The sequence below is a fragment of the Emys orbicularis genome, chromosome 11, assembly GCF_028017835.1.
Source record: "Emys orbicularis isolate rEmyOrb1 chromosome 11, rEmyOrb1.hap1, whole genome shotgun sequence".
NCBI lineage: Eukaryota > Metazoa > Chordata > Testudines > Emydidae > Emys > Emys orbicularis.
In genome coordinates, this window is record NC_088693.1 from 39,733,171 (window position 1) to 39,756,945 (window position 23,775).

Consider the following 23,775-nt stretch of genomic DNA (forward strand, 5'->3'; position numbering starts at 1 on the left):
TGATTAAAAAACTCTGTGCAGTATAACCTTATCTTGATTAGGTTATACTTTTCTTCCTACATAAAAAGTGTTTGGTGTCTCTCTTGCCAAGAGGTTCTCAGTGGTTTGATCGGTATGTGAATGGTGGCAGAGAGGTATTATAAAGACCACACACTACAGAAATTGCATAACATCTTTTCTATTTTTCCAAGCTGTGTTTAATTATGGATACTAAAGACCAGGGCAAACTTTTTGGCCCGAGGGCCACATCTGGGAATAGAAATTGTATGGCGGGCCATGAATGCTCAAAAAATTGGAGTTGGGGTGCAGGAGGAGATGAGAGCTCTGGTTGGGGGTGCATGCTCTGGGGTTGGGCCAGAAATTAGGAGTTCAGGGTGCGGGAGGGGGCTCCGGGCTGGGGTGGTGGAGTAGGGTGCGGGGAGGGGGGGGTGAGGGCTCCTGGTGGGGGTGCGGGCTCTGGGGTGTGGCTGCGGATGAGGAGTTTGGAGTGTAGGAGGGTGCTCTGGGCTGGGATCAAGGGGTTCAGAGGGTGGGAGGGGAATCAGGACTGGGGCAGGGGGTTGGGGTGCTTGAAGGGGTGCAGGAAGGTGCTCTGGACTGGGATCGAGGGGTTCGGTTCGGAGGGCGGGAGGGGGATCAGGGCTGGGGCAAGGGCGCGGGGAGAGGCTCAGGGGTGCAGGCTCTGGGCAGCACTTACCTCAAGCAGCTCCCGGAAGCAGCGGCATGTCCCTTCTCCGGCTCCTACACTAAGGCGCGGCCAGGCGGCTCTGCATGCTGCCCCATCCACAGGCACCGCCCCTGCAGCTCCAGCCAATGGGTGGCGGTTGGGGTGGGGGAAGCATGCAGAGTGGAGTTCCCTGGCTGCCCCTACGTTTAGGAGCTGGAGTGGAGGCTGTGCTGCTGCTTCTGGGAGCCACGTGGCACGGCCCCGACCCTACTCCCCAGCTGGAGCTCCGGAAGGGGGCCATGCTGCTGCTTCCGGGAGCCGTATGGAGTGGCCCCCGACCCTGCTCCCCGGCTGGAGTGGGGCAAGCCCCAGACCCCGCTTCCCAGCAGGAGCTCGAGGGCCGGATTAAAACGGCTGGCAGGCCAGATCCAGCCCGTGGGCCGTAGTTTGCCTGCTAAAGCCTCTACAGTTGTTGACTATGGACCTGAATTAACTTCTTCAAATACTAAATACTATGTTAACCCCTCAGTTAAAAGCACCTTAAAAATTGTTATACTTTGTTATACTCTATATTCTCACTAATCTGAAACAAAATTATCTACTGAATTTGAGAAAATCTCATTATTTAGGTAAACAATTAACTCATACAGCGCAACACAAATACTAAGATATTGTTTTAGAAGGCAATAAAGTAACCAGAAGACATACTAAATCATTTGCCAATTATACGCTCGTAATGGAAAGCAAAGTTCTCACCCATCCTTTGTTTGATCTGCTACTCCTGCCAATAGTTGCAGTGTTTCAGGATTATAATTTGGGTCTGTATATAGTCCTAGGTATCTCTGCACAAAATCTCCTGGTGTCATGTAATGCTCTCCATCTTTCTCAACAGTGGCATACTAGAGTAAAAGAGAGAAAACAAAATAATATAATTTGGATGCTGATTAGGTTACGGTTATTGAATTGGTACAGTTAGTCAAATATCAATTTTAAAAGTATGAAACACCGCATAGAATAATAACTACTTTGTGATTTAGGGCTTCTATTCAAACAGTTGAAGTGTCAGCAGGCTAGTCATTTCATACAACGAATCAGATTATGCCTGTGGAACAAACAATGGATTCACGTACCTGCCACATCCTTGAACAAAAAAGCAGATTACAAATTTGCTTAAATGCTTGTGTATTTACATAAATTCAGACAAACCATTAGAACCACATAACTTCTCATTTAAAGTTATAAAAGGCCATAATTTTCATGCTACATTTTCAATATCGTCATTAGAAAATGCTTAGGAACTCCTTAAAAGACAGAAAGACTGTATTATCCCTTACTTAGCTATCTAACCCTTACAAACCAACAATATCATAGAAAATGCAGAATTGTTAAGCCATTTTCAACAGCAGTGTACTGGTAACAGGTGGACTGATGGTAATGTATACTAGAAAGTCATTACTGTAGTGTGACAGAAGATTTGGAAGCAAAATACATTAACTTATGTTGAATCTAGAACTGGTCAAAACTTTAAATCTCTGGTTTGTGGGAAATTATAAGATTTCAAGATTTGTTTTTAGTTCAAATCAGAAAAAAAATCTTTCTAAAATTTCCCATCAATCAAAATTTCCAAAACATTTCAGTTCCAGAAACGTTGTTTCAGAATTCCAAAATACCAATTCTGATTTTTATTGTATGGCTTTTTCAATGGGGGACCCCCCACGGGTGGGCCATGGCCCACCCAAATCGTGGCCAGAGTCCCCCAAATCTACAGACTGGGAGGGGGTGAGTCACTCGGGGGGGTGCGTCATGGGGCTGAGTCAGATGGGAGATGTGCCTCATAAGGGTGGGTCTGGGCCGCAAACCAGAGGAGCAGCGTGCGGCACTGGCAGGAGAGGGACACAGCCGGACAGGCAGATGGACACCGAGCCAGGGTCAGGAAGGGTGGGTGGCGCTCCTCTGCCCCATGGGCATGTCCCACAGCCTGTGTGCCCCTGGGAGACTCATCTTCTGGTGAAGATACATATAAAGAAAAGCATTACTCAAAGCAATTTCTAAGGACCTCATTTCTACTTTGTCCAGAGGTTGCTTCATTTTTTGAGGGGGTGGGAGTAAGGCACTGATGTTGCAGCTTCTTTTTTTATGCATTAACCCAAATGCATCTCTTTGTAAGAATATACAGAAAGATGACTGTCCAAGCCTCTGGGCTCCACATCATCAATAAAAAGATCCTTCCTTCCCTTTTTCGTAGATCCAGAGTTGAAAAGCCTCTATTTTTAAATTTTTAATACAGTAGTAACTGACTGCAAAAAAATAAAAAATAAAAAAAAAGTTACTTTGATAGCAGGTGAAAAGACAAAACTGTGTGGTGCCCAAGAGATTTTAATATTTCAAATCTAAAAACCCCACTAACTTCAAACAGAGCAAGATCAGAGAATGAATGTGTGGAAAAACTGAAACAGCATGGAGAGCCAGGGAAGTACCAAAGGATTTTGACAGGGAAAACAAGTTTGCTAACTTTTCAAAAAGAGTTATACTCAACATTTTGAAGTGTAAATTTAAAAAAAGGTCTAAAATATATACAGTAAAATGTGAGGTAAGCCAGAAAAACCTTACAGAGACCATGAAAGTCAGCTACACCTCACATATTGCTCTGTATTGAATTCTGACCCAAGATTCTCATATACACAATAGAAAATAAATGTGGTAAATCACAAATACTGAAATTAAATAAACTTATCCTCTAGTCACACCTCCAAAAAAATCTGCCACACATATATGAATTCATCATTACCTTTCACGGGCTCAAATACTCATATTAACCTACATACCAGTATGATACATCCAACCAAAATAATATATTTCTAAGGCTGGAAAGTTTTCCTATTTGTAGTAAGAGGATTTTTATGCAAGCCTTTATAGAATCTGTGTCCATGAATATGGGGTAGGACACAACTGTGTCTGGAGAAAACTGTTTAGGTTTAATTCGATTTTAGCTATAGTCTATAGGTACTCATCTTAAAACTTAATTGTAAAAAATACTCCAATTAAAATTGAGAAAGTTAAACAGTTTACATTTCACTCTTTATGCTGTTTAGTAATTTGCTTTCTTTATATCTTGCACTACATACATATAAATTGGTCTCACTTTCTGGTTTTAATATATTAGGGCAAATACTGCTGAGAGAGATGACTGGAAACATTACTACTGTTTTTTCTCAAAACCTGAATTTCAGGTCAACTTTACTCTTACCGTGTCCTTATAATATTTCAGCATTCCCAAAACATTGTAACACTTAAATTGCATATTTCCAACACCTATTAATCTCCAATAACCACTTCTGCCATTTTAGTTAGATTCCCATATTTAAAAATATTAGGTTGAATTCATTTAAAGGTTTTTAATCCAGAGAAAAATGTATTGTTACTTTCCCAAGTTCCCCTTACAAAGCAAGCCCATGCTTGAGATGCCAAAACAAGATGCCATTTTCGGTAGATTATGCAGATATTCATATGATCATCCCTCTTCATATTCTGAATGTAGGAATAATTGTCAGCTGATGCCATTTTTTTTGCATATTTGCATCAATGAACATTAACAGAATTGATATTCAAATTATAATTATGCTCTAGAGTTAACATGTACTGAGATGAGTTGGGGCAGTTCATGCCTCTGAGCTCTGTTTCAGGTTGTGTTCAGACTCAGAAAAACATCCCTGCACTTGTTCAGAATTTGAAAGCGAAGGATTTAGCTATTGTGAAATTAAAGTTTATATTTTGGAGTCCACCCAAAATATACCAGCTCACCAAGCCACCACAAGCCAGCTGAATTTGACTACTGATTCTCTTTCCTATGACCACCACTTATTTTACACAATCGTTCTTGAGCAAACATATTTAAATATAAAAGAATAACTATTTTTCACAAGCCCCAAGACTGTGAAATATTTACAAAAATCTGAGGCTCATCTGGAACAGTCTGCCAGTGCACACTGAATAAATAAGATCAGAGTGCTCAATTATAGGTAATGTCAATGTAGAAATTGACGCAGTGAGTGTGTTTCTTCTAAAAAAGGCAAGAGCCTAAGATCTCACAAATTCCAGATTTGCACTTTGTATCCAGTCTTTTCATTAAGTCTTTATTCAGATTATTAATAAAAGAACATTCCAATAGGTATAATTGAATTTGTAAAAGCTTGATTCATAAGCATGTCAGTCAGTTTGATTTAAAGAATAAGAAAACTAGATTTTTCCTCAAAAACAAAACAAACTCCAACCTCCTCCAAATACAAACATGAAGAGCAGGAACCCATAAATATCTGACGAATAATAGGAAGTTCAAACTTCACCCAATTAAGGGCCACATTTGTAACTTGCCAGAAGCAAACTAGAGCCTTCGTAGATTCCTCCTTATAGTGCACCATCATCAGTCAAGTGAACAGGCTTTATCTAATGTCAGGACACAATAACAATCTTGACATTATCCATTTAATGTTTATAATTCTAGAACTTCTTGGAGGAAAAAAAGGAGAGGAAATGCCTGGTTTTAGGACCACAGTCATCTGAGGCAGAACATACTTAGATAGTCTAGTCCAATCCCCTTGCAAAGGCAGGATGCAGACCCTACCGCTATCCCTATAGAAGCATTAGATATTAAAAAGTGATACTACACTTGTTCATAATATAACAATTTTCAGACTTTTGGGTATTTGTCAATGTTTCAGATCTTACCCAAATACACGCTACAGCCAATTCTTATTAACTAAACTAAAATTTATTAAAAAACAAAAAGAGAGAGAGTATGGTTAAAAGATCAATATACATACAGACATGAGTTCAATTCTTAAGATTCAGATTCATAGTAGAGATGGTGAGCTTTGTAGTTGCAAAGAGTTCCTTTAGAATTCAATTAATAGGTCACAATCCAATGTTCAAATATCATCACTGGTACTTAGAGATACGAATTAACATAAGGCCATTTGCTTGTTCCTCCACCCATCACAATACATTTCAAAGAGAGATGAATACTGAGATATCCCATGTTTACAATTCATTTACATGATAGGATGTTCTTTTGACCTTAAATTATCAGAATACAGCATAGACAGCGACTGTTGATTACACTGTCCACCCTACTTATACATAGGTAAATACACAAAACCATAAACATTAGCTCCCTACATGTCTTTTGAGGGTTATTTATTTTGCAGGATGTTTAACCCTTTCTAGCCATGAGTCATACCTCCAACGTGAGACTGGTGTGGAAGGGCGAAATTATAGCTCCTGGATACACCTTAAGAATCTCCCCACATTGATATGAGCTGTGTTTACATTGAATTCTTTGTAAGGCCAAATTATGATGCATGCTTTGGCCCCAGCCAAAAACTTAGCCCATACTTTGTGAAACACTTTAGTGATTCCAGGGTTTGGTCTATGTATTAACTTAACATAGCCATTAATGTTCTTCAGAGAGCACTTACTCTGGCATTCAGCCGTGAAGGCTGTGAGGTGTTGTACCTCAATTTCCCTTTGTGCACAGCAGTTCAAGCTTGTAGTGTATTTTCTGCTGTGAAAAGTTTTAGAAATATGTCTATGCATTAGCTGTGAAGCCTCAACATTATTAGACTTTTTAACACGAAGTGTGTTCTTGTTAAACCAAAGAGCATAATCATAAGGGTTTCAATTATGTACCACTTTTAACACGTTCAAGGGCTTTTCCAAAAGACCATGCACATTGTACATTTTTATAGTTCTTCGTATCAGCAACAAGTTAGTTACAATCATTAGCAATAACATTAACATCAGTTCTATCACATGTGTACATTTACAACATTGTCACGGGTGGTTTTGGGTACATGTTGTCAGTCGCCCCTCCCTCCGTGAAAGCAACGGCAGACAATCGTTTCGCGCCTTTTTTCCGTGCAGACGCCATACCACGGCAAGCATGGAGCCTGCTCAGCTCAGCTCAGCGTCACTGCTGCTGTTGTGCCATGGGTGCTGCTGGCAGCAGACGGTGCAGTAGGTCTGCAAACCATCGTCATCCACCGCTTCCGCTGCAACTCTGCTCTCCTGCTGTTGTAAATGAGCTCAGTCTCAATTGAGTAAAATGATGACTGAGCTCAACCGAGTAAATGACCTCAGTCATCCACCGCTTTCGCTGCAACTCTGCTCTCCTGGTGCCATGAATTCACCTCACAGGTCCTCTCGTCATTTGGTATAAATATCTATTCTCGTGGCATCTATCGTCATCCACCGCTTCTGCTGCAACTCTGCTCTCCTGCAGATGCCATACCACGGCAAGCATGGAGCTCGCTCAGCTCACCGCTGTTGTTGTGACCATTGTAAATCTTGCACGTTATCCTGCAGTATGTGCAGAACCTGCAAAAGCAGGCGAGGAGGCGACGACAGTGCGATCATGATAGTGATGAGGACGTGGACACAGACTTCTCTCAAAGCACGGGCCCTGGCAATTTGGACATCATGGTGGTAATGGGGCAGGTTCATGCCATGGAACGCCGATTCTGGGCCCGGGAAATAAGCACTGACTGGTGGGACCGCATAGTGTTGCAGGTCTGGGATGATTCCCAGTGTCTGCAAAACTTTCGCATGCGTAAGGGCACTTTCATGGAACTTTGTGACTTGCTTTCCCCTGCCCTGAAGCGCAAGAATACCAAGATGAGAGTGCCCTCACAGTTGAGAAGCGAGTGGCGATAGCCCTCTGGAAGCTTGCAACGCCAGACAGCTACCAGTCAGTCGGGAATCAATTTGGAGTGGGTAAATCTACTGTGGGGGCTGCTGTGATCCAAGCAGCCAACGCAATCACTGAGCTGCTGCTATCAAGGGTAGTGACTCTGGGAAATGTGCAGGTCATAGTGGATGGCTTTGCTGCAATGGGATTCCCTAACTGTGGTGGAGTGATAGACGGAACGCAAATCCCTGTCTTGGGACCAGACCACCTTGGCAGCCAGTACGTAAACCGCAAGGGGTACTTTTCAATGGTACTGTAAGCACTGGTGGATCACAAAGGATGTTTCACCGACATCAACGTGGGATGGCCGGGAAAGGTACATGACGCTCGCATCTTCAGGAACTCTGGTCTGTTTGAACAGCTGCAGGAAGGGACTTACTTCCCAGACCAGAAAATAACTGTTGGGGATGCTGAAATGCCTATAGTTATCCTTGGGGACCCAGCCTACCCCTTAATGCCATGGCTCATGAAGCCATACACAGGCACCCTGGACAATAGCAAGGAGCTGTTCAACTATAGGCTGAGCAAGTGCAGAATGGTGGTAGAATGTGCATTTGGACATTTAAAAGCTCGCTGGCGCAGTTTACTGACTCAGACCTCAGCAAAACCAATATTCCCATTGTTATTGCTGCTTGCTCCACAATACCTGTGAGAGTAAGGGGGAGACATTTATGGCGGGGTGGGAAGTTGAGGCAAATCGCCTGGCCGCTGATTACGTGCAGCCAGACACCAGGGCAATTAGAAGAGCACAGCAGGGCGCGCTGCGCATCAGAGAAGTTTTGAAAACCAGTTTCATGACTGGCCAGGCTACGGTGTGACAGTTCTGTTTGTTTCTCCTTGATGAAAACCTCCCCCCTTGGTTCACTCTACTTCCCTGTAAGCCAACCACCCTCCCCCCTTCGATCACCGCTTGCAGAGGCAATAAAGTCCTGATTGTTTCAAAATCATGCATTCTTTATTAATTTGTCACACAAATAGGGGGATAACTGCCAAGGTATCCCGGGAGGGGTAGGGGAGGAGGGAAGCACCGGGTGGGGTGGTGGATGAGGGGAGGAGGGAAGGACAAGGCCACACTGCGCTTCAAAACTTATTGAATGCCAGCCTTCTGTTGTTTGGGCAGTCCTCTGGGGTGGAGTGGTTGGGTACCCGGAGTCTCCGCCCCCCCCCCCCCCACGTTCTTGGGCATCTGGGTGAGGAACTTGGGGAGGAGGGCAGGCGGTTACACAGGGGCTGCAGCGGCGGTCTGTGCTCCTTTCCTGCAGCGGTGGTCTGAGCTGCCTTTCCTGCAGCTGCACCAGACACCGGAGCATATCAGTTTGATCCCCCAGGAGCCTCAGCATTGCAGCCTGCTTCCTCTCATCGCGCTGCCGCTACCTCTTATCTTGCTCCCGCCATCTCTCATCTCACTCGTCCCCCCTGTCCTCGGATTCATTTTCTGCTTTCCTGGACTGTGACATTGTTTGCCTCCACGCATTCTGCTGAGCGCTTTCAGTGCGGGAGGACTGCATGAGCTCAGAGAACATTTCATCGCAAGTGGATTTTTTTTGCCTTCTTATCTGCGCTAGCCTCTGAGACGGAGATGATTGGGGAGCGTTGAAACATTTGCAGCTGCGTGAGGAAAAAAAGGGAGAGTAGTATTTAAAGAGACACATTTTAGAGAACAATGGGTAGACTCTTTCACGGTGAGCCAAGCTGTTAACATTACATAGCATATGTGCTTTCGATACAAGGTCGCATTTTGCCTCTTATATTGAGGGCCTGCCGGTTTGGTGTGAGATCACACACGCAGGGCCGGGCAACAGAATTCGGCTTGCAGGCAGCCACGGTAAGCCACAATTTTTCGGCTTCTTCAACCTTCATAACATGTGGGAATGGTTTCAAACAGCAGTGCCCTCCTTTCCCATACCAAGCACCCGTTGGGTTGGCCATTTAAAAGGAGAGGCTGTACTGGCCGCGAATGCATCTCAAGTCTTCAGGGCAAATTAATCATTAAACATGCTTGCTTTTAAACCATGCATTATATTTACAAAGGTACACTCACCAGAGGTGCCTTCTCCGGCTTCATGGTCCGTGAGCCCGCCTTAGGACGGTTGGGAGGGTATTGGCTCCAGGGTGATAAACAGTTGCTGGCTGTCGGAGAGAATGGTTTCTCCGCTTGCCTGCTGTGCGCTATCCTCATCCTCCTCCACCTCCTCATCTTCCTCGTCCCCAAAATCCTCATCCCTGTTGCATGAGACTCCCCCCTTGCAGGTGTCCACAGACAGGGGTGAGGTAGTGGAAGCCCCCCCTCCCCCAGAATTGCATGCAGCTCATCACAGAAGAGGCATGTCTGGGGCTCTGACCCGGAGCGGCCATTTGCCTCTTTGGTTTTTTGGTAGGCTTGCCTGAGCTCCTTAATTTTCACGTGGCACTGCTGCGGGTCCCTGTTGTAGCCTCTGTCCATCATGCCCTTGGAGATTTTTTCAAATATTTTGGCATTTTGTCTTTTGGAACAGAGCTCTGATAGCACGGATTTGTCTCCCCAAACAGTGATCAGACCCAGTACCTCCCGTTCGGTCCATGCTGGAGCTCTTTTGCTATTCTGGGGCTGCATGGTCACCTGTGCTGATGAGCTCGCCACACTGACCAAACAGGAAATGAAATTCAGAAGTTCCCGGGGCTTTTGCTGTGTACCTGGCTAGTGCATCTGAGTTGAAAGTGCTGTCCAGAGTGGTCACAATGGAGCACTATGGGATAGCGCCCGGAGGCCAATACCGTCAAATTGCGTCCACACTACTCCAAATTCGACCTGGCGATGTCGATTTCAGCACTAATCCCCTTGTCAGGGAGGAGTACAGAAATCGATTTTAAGAGCCCTTTAAGTTGACAAAAGTGGCTTCATTGTGTGGACGGGTGCAGGGTTAAATCAATCTAACGCTGCTAAATTCGACCTAAACTCGTAGTGTAGACCAGGGCTAAGAGACTACAAGTCATATCCAAAATATCTAGAGATGAGAGTTTGCCTGCTCTCCCCCACATCCTTGTAACCCAGTAACCCGATCTTTCCTCAGTGCCCGAGTCAGACTGCTTACTTAAAGTATCAACATGGAGACATTCATGTTCCAACAACATTGTCTCCCCAACAAGCTGGTTAAGCTTATAGGGCTGTTTAAATTCCCTAACAATTTTTATTTCATTCGAAACCTTTTCAAAGATATCCACACTGGGTCTTTCTAAAGCAAAGTCAGTGGATCTATACAACTCAGAAAGACTCTGGCAGTTAGGAACTGGAACAAGTCTCCCAAACAAACTGTTGCTTTCTCTATACAGTGATTCACCCTGAGTTAACTCAATCAAATCACTTCAATACCCATTAGTTGCAGCAAACTGCTTGCAAAAACTACCCTGAAGATTTTTCTCTTCAGGAATTTTTCTAAGCAACAACCCATTTTTCACAGAAATTCTGCCCTTACCCTTTTCACCTAGAGCTTGCTCTAAAGGAACATTTTCCTGAGCAACGACAGACACTTTCTGGGTTTCACTTATATCCAGAATCACCTCTGTCCCATTTGGAGGATTTTCACAAACTCCCTTTCAGGTAAACTGCTAGACTTCATAGTCACAAGATTAGAAGCATTCTCTTCCTTATTACAAGTTTCCACACTACTAGTGGATAAACAGTCAAATTACCTTCATGCTTTCCTTGTGCCCTGGCTAGGATATCACCCTGATCAGACAAGGTTGTCATATCTTTACCCAGCAACATACTAGCAACAGGCAAAATAGAAGCACCAGAATCGCTTGGTCTCTGGGAGCTATTTATGACATTAACTGGATGCAACCTAGTTATAATGTCATCATCCCTAGCTGACACAAATTCAGGACCACTTCCTTCCTGGGCTTTAGTTGTATCCAGAATCAGCTCTGGGTCAACTGACAAATTTTCAACCATCATAGACTGACAGGCTTCTTCTGTCTGCTGTACAGACAGACAGAAAAGAGCTGGAGAAACATTCCCCTTTAACAGACAAACAGCTTGGGATATCCTTTCCTTTGTCCCAGCACATATGGCTGTTCATGGACAATTGTTTGGAGATTGGGGTAGCTCCCTTCATAGGAAGGTCATTACCCCTAACAGACACAGGAACATTTCCTTCACTGTCACAATTCTCCACACTGGTAACAGGTAAGGTATAGGGATACTCATGTTCCACTAACCTTGCCTTCCCAAACTGCTGATGAGACAAAGCCATCAGCTCAGAAGGCAGCCTATGCTCATCTAAACTTTCTTTGCCTTTCCCTCCCTTAACAGATTGTGACAGGGAGCGGGGCGGACTGACCTGGGAATGTTGCAGGGAAGTTGCATTGTGGATGGGGGACTTCCCTTGAAGGAAGCTACCTGAGCTGTAACCTGAGCCAGGAGGGGGGTTGGGAGAAGTGACACCTTCTGCCCAGAAGACTGAACAAAGGAGAGGGGAGGGGGGGAGAAAGCTGCTGGAGGAGTTTTTTTAGTTTCAGTTTGGGCTGGGTGGTGCAACACAGGGAACCCCAAGCTGGGGTCTAAGCTCCCTAAACCCCCCAGAAGGACTTGATTGAGGGGTTCTGGTTGTACCTACACGCTCTGCTTGGGACTGCGTTCCTGTCATCTAATAAACCTTCGGTTTTACTGGCTGGCTGAGAGTCACGGTAAATCTCAGGAAGAGGGGTGCAGGGCCCTAACTCCCCCACACTCCGTGACACAGATAAACTGCTGTTTTCTACAAATAGTGTCTTATTACACTGAGCTACTTTAAGCACATCACTTTTACCTGGGTCAGACTTACTCTCCCAAGCTTTACTAGCCAACATTCCATCACCCATAAAAAAATTACCCTTTTCTTCCTCAATTAGGGCTTTAACCTGATCACCAACTTTAATTTACTCTAGAGAAACATCTCCCTGAGCCTTATCTAATACCAGATTCACTTCTGAGATACCAACTGGGAATTTTTTCCACATATTCACTGCTTCTTTGCACAGATAAACAGCTATCTTATACAAACATTTGGAGAAACCCTCCATAGGCAAATCCTTGCCCCAGTAGACACAGGTTCAGGATTATTTCTTTCCTGTGAGTGGTTTATGTTATCAACTTGACTGAACAAAGTTTTAATATCATCCCCAGTCAAAAGATCCTTAGGCAATAACTTCCTTACACCAGCTATAACTTAATGTTTAACACCATTCCATTCAAGATGGATTCTAGTTAAAGGCACACTTACGATAAAGTCATAGAGGATTACAATATTCACACTCTAATTTGGTAAATAATCTTCCTCTTTGACAAAATCTGTTTTAACAAGAGTGATATTAGAAGTTGTAATTTGCCCTAAACAGCTTTACCATTGACTTTTACATTCTCTGCATGAGTTATGGGATTACCTTCACTCGAACTCACTGTAAAAGCATTTACATAAAAGGTGGCAGTGTTGGGGTAAATTTGGTTACACACAGACAACTGCTTAGAGTCAAACAACATACCAACATTGTTACAAACTGGACAGATTATATCCCCATCTTTGCTGTTGAGAGGAGCTGGCTTTCCAGAATGATACAGTTCCTGTTGTTCTTTTATTCTCTTGAATTGGAGCTTAAGTCTGTCCACTTCTGCCTTAGCTTCTAGTTCCTGCAATCAAATTTATGCCATTCTTTGTTCATGTTCAAAACACAGGCATTCTCTTTCAGCAGCTTCTCCTTCCATAGTAGCTATTTTTTGCTTTTGGTCAAGTTCTAGCTGCTAGTTTCTCAGTGCAAGCATTTTCACTGGGTCTGCTTCCTTATCATTGGCAATTAACAGATTTTTTAGTTCCTGCTCTGGGGCCTTTTGTTAAAATACAACCCTCTCTGTAAGCATAATTCTTCCAGGCATTTTCTGTCAGGATCTTGATCATGGGTCACTCACTGTAACTGATTTTTAACCCTTAAACTCTCCAATATCAAAATTAAATTTTGACAAGCGTATGGTTCTGATTCAAAATCCCAATTAACCTGTGGTAATGTGTATCCAAGCACGACTACGCCACTGTGACCGGGGTCCTAGTGGGGAGCCAGCTATGGTCACTCAATTAGGGTGAACTGCAAAGAATGGGGCAGCCAAACCCCCAAAAGCTGGTGGATATTCCAATACTTAGATTCACCAAGCCAGCATAAAACAGCTTCTTTATTACCTTACTGATTACTCAGAAGTCCAAACAACACAGTTCCCTTAAAGTGATCCAGCCTCAGGCCTCCATCCAGGTACCCACATCAAATATGATGAAAATTTCTGTAAATCTTATTTCATCATATAAAAGAAAAGGTTCTACCAATCCCAAAGGATCCGACACATTACCTTCCAGATTAATGAATGTTTCAGATCTTACCCAAATTCACGCTACAGCCAATTCTTATTAACTAAACTAAAATTTATTAAAAAACAAAAGAGAGAGAGTATGGTTAAAAGATCAATATACATACAGACATGAGTTCAATTCTTAAGATTCAGATTAATAGTAGAGATGGTGAGCTTTGTAGTTGCAAAGAGTTCCTTTAGAATTCAATTAATAGGTCACAGTCCAATGTCCAAATAGCATATTCAGGGCATAACTGGGACCTCAGACTTGCGACTCAAACTTCCCCTGATGAAGCTTAAGCAGACCTGAGATGACAGAATCAGGACCCCAGGATCTTTTATACAATTTCATGTCTTTTGACAAGTTGGAATTCCTCAGGAAACAAAGGGTAATTAGGATGACTTTGAAGGAGGTCCATCACTGGTACTTAGCTATACGAATTAACATAAGGCCATTTGCTTGTTCCTCCACCACTCACAATACATTTCAAAAAGAGATGAATACTAAGATATCCCGAGTTTACACTCAATTTACAATATGTGATTTTCTTTTGACCTCTGAATTATCAGAATACAGCATAGACACGGACTGTTGATTACATTATCCACCCTACTTATACATATGTAAATACACAAAAATACAAACATTAGCTCCCTATATGTCTTTTGAGAGTTATTTATTTTGCAGGATGCTTAACCCTTTCTAGCCATGCGTCTCAGTATTTTTATAATACTCTGAGGTGCACACACCATTTAAGAGAAACACTATAGGCCCATGTATACGCTGGATCTAATTTCTGCAGCAAGGCTCCCATGCATGTGCAGATCTCTGGTTGGCATACTGGAAATTCTGAAGTAGCTCCATTTAAAATAATTGGAGTGTTTTGGCATATTAAACAAAATGAATACAGCAATAAGTACAGTAGCCCTAGTGTTTACTTTTGTTACGTTCAAATTACGGTAAGCTGTGGTCCACATTTTTAGTCTTCAATATTTCATAGTTTTTTTTGTACTGAAAATATATTTTTGTTTTGACTATCCATAACTGCATCACAGAAGTTATCAGAGAAGCTGGAGGTTTCAAAATCTGAGAAAGAGGAAGGCAGGGCTTTTGGCTCCAGAGAAAGTGTGGGAATTGTTTGGGACTGTGGGCTAAGAAGAATATTAGATGTATACTGCTGTTAAAATTATCAGCAGTGACATGGTTAAAAGCTAACATTTAAATTTATTCCTTGTTATTAGAAAAAATAAATAACTTTAAATGACTACAAACCTATAATTATTATCTTCATCCATCTTCTCCTATTTGTTTGTTACATCCACTTGTGTCTTGTCTTAGACTGCCAAGTTTTTGGACCAGGGACTGCATCTGTCTATGTATTCATATGAAAGCTAGCAAAATGGGCCCTTATTTTGACTGGGGAATGTGGGACTCACCATATGACAAACAAACTGTTGTCTTAGATTTAAGAATTAACACGCCATTAAAATGAACAGGGTAGTTCACACTTTATCAGAGCTATTGTTTCAGGGTTCCTGCATGTTTGCAAACTCAGGCAAATGTCATTGCAACAACGTCTTAAGGTTACCCTTCCATTTTAAAATAATAAAACCTTAGATTATGAAGCATGATTCTGCTGTAAGGAGTGCATTCCACTGTAAACTCTGCATATGCAAGATCATAGAACATACAGGGTACTGAAAATATCCACAACAGCAGCAGAATTCAGTTATAAAAGAGGGAGCATGCAGTCAAGGGCACATGAAAGACAGTAAACATTTAAACATATAATACTGTAAACATAATTGTCCTATTTCTTTAGAAACAAACTAATCAAACTATTTTTATTACATTGTGAAAATTATTTTACAATAAAGAAACTGTTTTGGAATTTATTTTTGATACAAATGAATGAACCATTACCTGACATATTATTTTCAGCTCCATATGAGAAAGTCATGATACTGTATTTAGAAAAGGTGCTGGCAAAAAAGCCAACATAATAAGGAGTGACAAAGTAGGTAAGCCTTTCACTTTTGACATGTATTTATAAATTCATAGTATCTGGCCCCAAGTGACCTTTCTGCGATGCAACCTATAAAGCAAGTATCTCTTAGCATGAAAAAAATAAAACGTTTGACTAAACTCGTATGTATATATATATATATATATATATATTATTAAGAAGTTATTTAATTTACCCCAAAATTAAAATAAATTTACTTTATTACACATTAAACTTTATACTAAAATTAAAAATTGATTCTTCAATTCCAAATTATCTTTGCAAAAGAGAATTCTTATCACACATAAAAAGGATAATTCAAAACTGAGCATTTGATTAATTTGAACATCTTGTTTTCTATCACCACAACATAACATGTCTAAGCTAGGCACAGTCTGTCTTTTTAACATACAGTTAGATGTCTCACATTGGTTTTCAGCCTAAACTAATATTTCCTCTAGCCCTCCAAACTTTATCCTTTACAGCAGAAAAAATTCACCGGTATCCCTCTCATCATTCTCATTAAATCAGGTGCAATGGATTTGAGAAAATGGACTTTTAATGGAAAAAATGGTACTGCGTTTTAAATAAATAGAAAAGGATAACGTTCCTTTTTCCTTCTTGCTGGTTCAGTTCCATTTTGGGTTCAACCGACAGGGACTCATTCAACCAGATGCAGTTAAATGTGGAAAGTATCTCCTCTAAGAAAAAAAATGGAGGTTCACCAGGAAATTAGATAAACACTGTTCTAAAGAGATCTGTGTCCCTCCTGCTCTCCATTTCAACTTCTCCTTTGTTTTGTTCCTTTAAGCTTTTGTTCTCTAAAAATAAAAAGATTTACTGCTAACACTTTAATAATTTAAACAATAAAATCTTACACCAAGCTTCAGAAATTCTGATAATATATGCACAGCATACACACTAATATATTAATGTGAATTGGATGGTAACATTTAGTAGAATGTATCATGTGAACAGGAGGAAGGATAAGGACACCCTGTACCACAGTGCAAGGTGAACACATGAACTCTATTCCTCTTCATGATCCACATCGTTACTTGTGTCTATTTTCAAGGGAAGCCAAATTTAGGCAGGAATGCACGCCCTTTAGCTGAACAACATGCAACAGACTTGCACTCTCAGCAAAGAGCACAACATATCTGACCTATGAAATGTGTTGTAACACTAACAATATTTCTCAACAAAGTTCTATTTGTTTTTGTCTGGAGGGTTTCTGTTGTGATAAACAAAATTATAAATACGGTAAGTTTATTTATAACCTACCAACATTGCATGAACAGGATTTCAAACTTGTGTAATTTGCCAAATTATCAAAAAGAAACACAAGAAGATCTCTTTCTATGCCCATAACTTTTTCTTAATTTGATGTACCTCTAAATATTAAACAATTTAAAATGTTTAAGTTCCTATAGCTTTTTTATTGCAAGTTTCAGATACGCAAGAAAAGTAATATGGCAGCCATTACATCTTCATTTCTCATGTGCACAAAACAAAGTGGTTTGCATATCTGTTGTAGAACTTGTGGAATTAAGACTTTTTAAAAACAAACTGCCTACCTGCCAGTAAAATATTTAACTTCATATCGAGAACGTACAGATTTAGCATCACTGTAAGGATAAAAAATACTACATACATGACTTCAAATAATTTACTTCATTTCAGCAACAAAAACTCCTACTTCAAAACACAACGTAAGACAAGAATCACATATGCTCTGCATTATACAGAGCATTCCAGTTGAACAGAATAAGATTATGCAAAAAGTTAAATACGTCAAATGTCAGAAAACAACCCAGTCATGTTTCAAGTCTTGTATATGACTGGCAAAATGTTTGTTTGACGGTCTGTTTAACTACCAGAAGTCCACAAGCCAATAAAACAGCTTTTAGATATCTGATACTCATTTGTACTTCAATAAATTAATACTTAACTATTTTATTCTTTAAGACTAAATACTACACCTCCAGTTTATGCTTTTATGCTGGGGGGAAAAAAAACTTTACATGGTATATCAGATATTAAAAAATTAGACAATCATTTGAATATAACATTACAATTTTTAGCACCCACTCCTGTATTCAAATTAACCATCTATGAAAAAATGTGACAGTTAGATATAATTAGTTCTCTCAGCCAAAACGGTCTCTTGGCTGCTTAGCACATCTGGGAATTTGATAATACAGCATCAAAGGGCATATGTCAAGGGTGACATAAAGGTGACTTGTGTTATTACGGTCTTATTTCCAGTGGAACTCCTTAATTTAAAATTACTTTCATTTCTTGTATTCTAGCTAAAGTGTTTTACTTGAGAATTTCTGACTGTAAGGGAAATATCTTGTTTACATGGAAAGATATTTAAAATATTAAGAGACACAATCAAGGACCAAAGACACTGCCCCACATTTGATCACATCAATCTTATTACAAAATCTTACTTTCATAATTTTGTGTTTTCCTTTTAGAATTATCTTTCTGACGGCTTGAGGGAAATCAGAGAGGAGTGGAGAAAAAAGCTTCCAGTAATTCACTATAAACATACCAATTTGGGAACCCTATACTAAGAAAGTGACATGATGTAAACAGACTAGTACATACACACACACAGCAAGTTGAGGTATAGATTTTTTTACGACTCTTAACTATAGTCCAACCTTTTTATAAGAGAATCAGGAAAATCATTAAAGTAAAATCTACAGTATAAAACCACTTTCAAAGTAGAGCTTTTTTATTATCTTGAAAAGTATAACTTAAAAAAATAATGCAGCTTAGGGTTTGGGGTTTTGTTTTGGTGCTATAGAGGAAATGTTGTAACTATTTCAAAAATATTTGAAGGAAAGAAGTATTAAGACATAACTTGTTTCAGTATCAGTTTACCTTAATGCCACTCAAACCTAAAAGGGCCTTTTGACATACAATATAAATAATGTGAACTTTAAAGATCTGAGTGTGACATAAAATGTGTGTCACATACTTTGACATACCAACCATCCCCCCATAGCAATTGCCCTGCCATAGTAACCACTCCCCATAGCAACCACCCCTCCCTAGCATATCAAGGCATATCAAGGGTTAGGCCTTGTCTACATTGCCACTTTACAGTTCTGAAACTTTCTCGCACAGGGATGTGAAAAAATACCCCCCGAGCGATGCAAGTTTCAGCACTGTAAAGTGGCAGTGTAGACAGTGCACCAGCGCTGGGGAGCCGCACTCCAAGAGCTGGTAGCTACTCCCCTAGTGGGGGTGGTTTTTTACAGTGCTGGGCTGGTGCCGCAACTACACAGCCACGTTAAAACGCTTCCGTGGCAGCGCTTTAACATTGGTAGAGAAGACATACCCTTAAAGAAATAACTGTCAATCAAATAAATCAGTTTACCTGCAAAAATATGTTCCGTAGCTCATTGGGATCCGCTCTTTTGGTTGTTTGCACCTGTAAAGTCAAGAAAAGAAAGTTAATGCTTTACTAGATAGGTAATTGACTTGTAGTGTAGGGAATCCTCATGCAATCTATGCTGATAAGGGTAATAAATGTCAGGTCTCTTATCTAACTGATAAACAGAATCCCAAACATTAAAATCTAAGTTTTCATTGCTTAACTTTAAAACAATTCAGGGAGAAGTGATAGCTGTCAAACTCAGTAACTGTTGTCTGAGAACAAGGGAGACAGTGAAACAGGCCCAAATGTCAGGAGTAACAGTATCTCCACTGCCCCAAATGGTAGAAATTGCCCTTAGCAGAAGGAGTTGCAGTAAGTCACCAACACTTGTGAAGTGTCTCCACTTGCATTTATAATTGTCTTAGTTAACTTGAATTAAAACATGACCACACTCTAGTTCAGACAAACAATTGGGAAGACCTTGGGACGCTGAAAAGTTCAAGCACATGCACCAGCATCCAGGCTACACCTGTAGGCTAAAAACTCACTAAGCAAACACATTTTACACCTTTGGCTTGACTATGTGCAACAGAACAATAAACATACACAACAAGAATCATCAATATTTTTCCAAGTGAAATGCATTGTTCTTAAAACTCCCCAAAGAGCTACTCTATTCACCCGCAATACCCCCCAGAGCTGCTCTCACCCCCACACTGCCCACAACAGACTCTTACCCCAAAGCTGCTCCCTGCCACCACCACAGGACCTTTCCATCCAGAGCTGCTCCCTCCCATCCCCCACCACAGGACCCCCCCCCCCCAAAGCTGCTCCCTTCCTTCCCACTACTCGCCCCTGCCCCCGAGGGGCGCTCTCCCCCTCCCACACACTCCTTGTCCCGGGGTGGGGGGCGCTCTCTCCCCCCCCCCCATTTCCCTTACACCCCATCGCCCCCTTCCCCGGGGTTGCTCCCCCGACCCCTTGCTCTCTGGGGGCCGCTGCCGGGTATCAGGCCCACAGAGCGGCAGCCGCCGCAAATCCCCCGCCGGCCCCGCACTGGCCGCCCGCAACACCCGGCTCCTTATGCAACAAGCGACGGAGGAGCAGAGTCACCTTGACCGCCATGCTGAGCGCGGGGAGGGGGAGGAGGAGCTGCCAGCCCGGCGCTACCACTAGCCAGCCGCGCCGCCGCAGCCCGGCCCTATGCTAATGAGCCCCCCCTGCCGTCACCTTGCGCCGGCAGGCGAGGACGGGGACCGTGGTGTTGGGCCCCGCCGGCGGCTGGCCAGGTAGCGGGCGGGGGAGTGAGGGCGCGTGAACCTTGTGGCCCCACTAAGCGGTCCCCAAGGATGGAGGGTGGCCGGAGTGAGGCACCTCCCAGAGGAGGACACCGGTCTCGAGCGAGGCAGGAGTGCCTAGCCCTGGGGTTGTGGGTGCCAGCCTTTGCTACAAGGACCTTGGTATGGATCTTGCCCACTAGTGCACAACCTCAAAATCTTTGTGTGACTCCTCTCCCACCTAGCAGAGCTCTGGATCAGTGGTTCTCAGCCTTTACATTCGCAACCCCCTTTTCCAAAAGTGACCACTCCAGGATGCCCCTCTGTTTCTACCAATGTAGAAAGGTTAGGGTAGTGTTGGCCTCCTGACATCTGTTCATGACTCCCAGTTTGAGAACTGCTCTAGGGGTCTGACTCTGTACTGCCTTACACCTTATAACAGAGGGGTAGCCGTGTTAGTTTGAATCTGTAAAAAGCAACAGAGGGTCCTGTGGCACCTTTAAGACTAACAGAAGTATTGGAGCATAAGCTTTCGTGGGTGAATGCCCACTACATCAGATGCAAGTAATGGAAATTTCCAGAGGCAGGTATCAATCAGTATGGAGATAACGAGGTTAGTTCAATCAGGGAGAGTGAGGTGCTCTGCTAGCAGTTGAGGTGTGAACACCAAGGTAGGAGAAACTGCTTCTGTAGTTGGATAGCCATTCAGTCTTTGTTTAATCCTGATCTGATGGTGTCAAATTTGCAAATGAACTGGAGCTCAGCAGTTTCTCTTTGGAGTCTGGTCCTGAAGTTTTTTTGCTGTAAGATGGCTACCTTTACATCTGCTATTGTGTGGCCAGGGAGGTTGAAGTGTTCTCCTAGGGGTTTTTGTATATTGCCATTCCTGATATCTGACTAGTGTCCATTTATCCTCTTGCGTAGTGACTGTCCAGTTTGGCCAATGTACATAGTAGAGCATTGCTGGCACGTGATGGCATATATAACATTGGTGGACGTGCAGGTGAATGAGCCGGTGATGTTGTAGCTGATCTGGTTAGGTCCTGTGATGGTGTTGCTGGTGTAGATATGTGGGCAACCGCATCTGCTCCAACCCCTCAGACAGAGACCAACACCTACAAGATCTTCACCAAGCATTCTCAAAACTACGATACCCACACAAGGAAATAAAGAAACAAATCAACAGAGCCAGACGTGTACCCAGAAGCCTCCTGCTACAAGACAGGCCCAAAAAAGAAACCAACAGAACTCCACTGGCCATCACCTACAGTCCTCAGCTTAAACCTCTCCAACGCATCATCAGTGACCTACAACCCATCCTGGACAATGATCCCTCACTTTCACAGACCTTGGAGGCAGGCCAGTCCTCGCCCACAGACAACCCGCCAACCTTAAGCATATTCTCACCAGCAACCACACACCGCACCATAACAACCCTAACTCAGGAACCAACCCATGCAACAAACCTCGATGACAACTCTGCCCACATATCTACACCAGCAACACCATCACAGGACCTAACCAGATCAGCTACAACATCACCGGCTCATTCACCTGCATGTCCACCAATGTTATATATGCCATCATGTGCCAGCAATGCCCCTCTGCTATGTACATTGGCCAAACTTGAACTAACCTCGTTATCTCCATACTGATTTATACCTGCCTCTGGAAATTTCCATTACTTGCGTCTGATGAAGTGGGCATTCACCCACGAAAGCTTATGCTCCAATACTTCTGTTAGTCTTAAAGGTGCCACAGGACCCTCTGTTGCTTTTTACACCTTATAGTCATTTATACCTAAGCAAGATGCAGTGCAGAGGAAGCAAGGTCTACTAGGTAGAAAAGACTGACTGGGAGTCATATTCCTGGCTCTACCAGTGACTTAGCAAATCACTAACCCCTATATATTTAATCTATAAAATTGATATATTGCCCCTCTCACAGGGCTGTTGCATGAATTATTTAATAATGTTTGTAAAGTGCTTGAAGATCCTTATTAAAGGCACTATACAAATCACAGTATTAGTAGATCTGGTAAAAAACCACTTGAACTTTTGACAAAAACTGCCCTGTCCCCCAAAAAATCTTTTCGCCAGCTCTAATTATTGTTATTATGTTGCATATATAGTTCCAGCAATTATAATTAGTACTTGTATTTAGTAGCATTTCATATCTGTAAAATGCTGGACAAATTCATTACTGGCATAACCAAATGCAGTAACTCCATTGAAGTCCAATGTAATTACACCTGTTTATATCAAGTGGTATATTTGGCCCATAAACTAATAAATCCTAGCAACATGATCCATGCAAGACAGATAAATATTATCCCCATTTTATGGATGGGGAAATGGAGACAAGGTAATCAGTGAAGCTGTGATTGGAATTCAGAAGCTTCTGGTTAGAAGCTGTCCTGTGCTTTAAATACTAGGCCATGCTGCCTGCCTCTCTTTAAACTTGAAAGAAATATGCAGGTTACTTATTCTCAAGGAGGGAGACAATGGCACTATGTTTGGACAACATTCACAATCTGCCTTTGGGAACCAAATGTTTGAGAATAATGCACTTTTTATTTTGCCATATAAAAATTTCAAAGTGACCAACAAGATCTCTTATGTTCTTAGCAAAGCATATATTACTGCTGCTGTTTTAACCCCAGATAAGATACACACAAAGATAGGAGTTTGGGGGTTTATAAACAGCGTGCTAAAGCTGTAGGTCCTATGCTGTGATATAAGGGTAATTGGAAAAGCAGATTTATTTTTATTAATGGAAGAGTGGAACTTTGAAAAATTCCCACAGCCCACTTGTGGTTCATTAACATTTTACCTACTTACTGGCTCGCAGCAGAGATAATCTTGCAAAAGTCAACCAATATATATGCTATTTGAAGATCAATATCATCCTAGATCTACAGAAGGAGCCTAAAGCCTTATCTACAATAGAGACATTTTTTAAAACTTCCCCCACCAATGTTAGCAATGGTGAGAGCTTTACGAATGGGCCACAAGGGTTTTTAACAAGGTTTCTGGTCATCTTAATCAGAGTACATGTAACTGGCATAGTACTTAAATACACTAGGACTCCCACTTCTGCTAATAGCAGAGGAGTTGAACAATTTTATATATTTTAGCTAGTGACAATTAGCTACTGCACATAGGTCATGCAGTTTAGTGTGTGTATAGAAAGAAACTGGAAGTAGAAGATTGGTTGAGGCATTTTTTTAGATTGGTCTATTAAGTCCAAAGTTGAGATTGGAAAGTGTTATATTTTTTAACAGTCACCTTCACAAAGGATTCATTTTGGAGTTATATCGGTCCCACCTATGATAACTAGT

At 42.0% G+C, this 23,775-nt stretch overlaps 1 protein-coding gene across 1 annotated transcript in view; it reads right to left on the reverse strand.

Annotated features, from left to right (window-relative positions):
• The window catches only part of SLC25A12 (solute carrier family 25 member 12), an 81,231-nt gene extending 60,895 nt beyond the window's left edge, over nucleotides 1-20,336 (reverse strand). Inside the window, exons 1-3 of the mRNA XM_065413224.1 lie at nucleotides 20,272-20,336; nucleotides 19,159-19,212; nucleotides 1,424-1,566 (exon numbers count right to left, since the gene is read on the reverse strand). Of these exons, the coding sequence (XP_065269296.1) occupies nucleotides 1,424-1,566; nucleotides 19,159-19,212; nucleotides 20,272-20,283 (209 nt within the window). The 5' untranslated portion in view covers nucleotides 20,284-20,336. The remainder of the gene's footprint in view (nucleotides 1-1,423; nucleotides 1,567-19,158; nucleotides 19,213-20,271) is intronic.
• Between the last annotated feature and the right edge of the window lie 3,439 nt (nucleotides 20,337-23,775).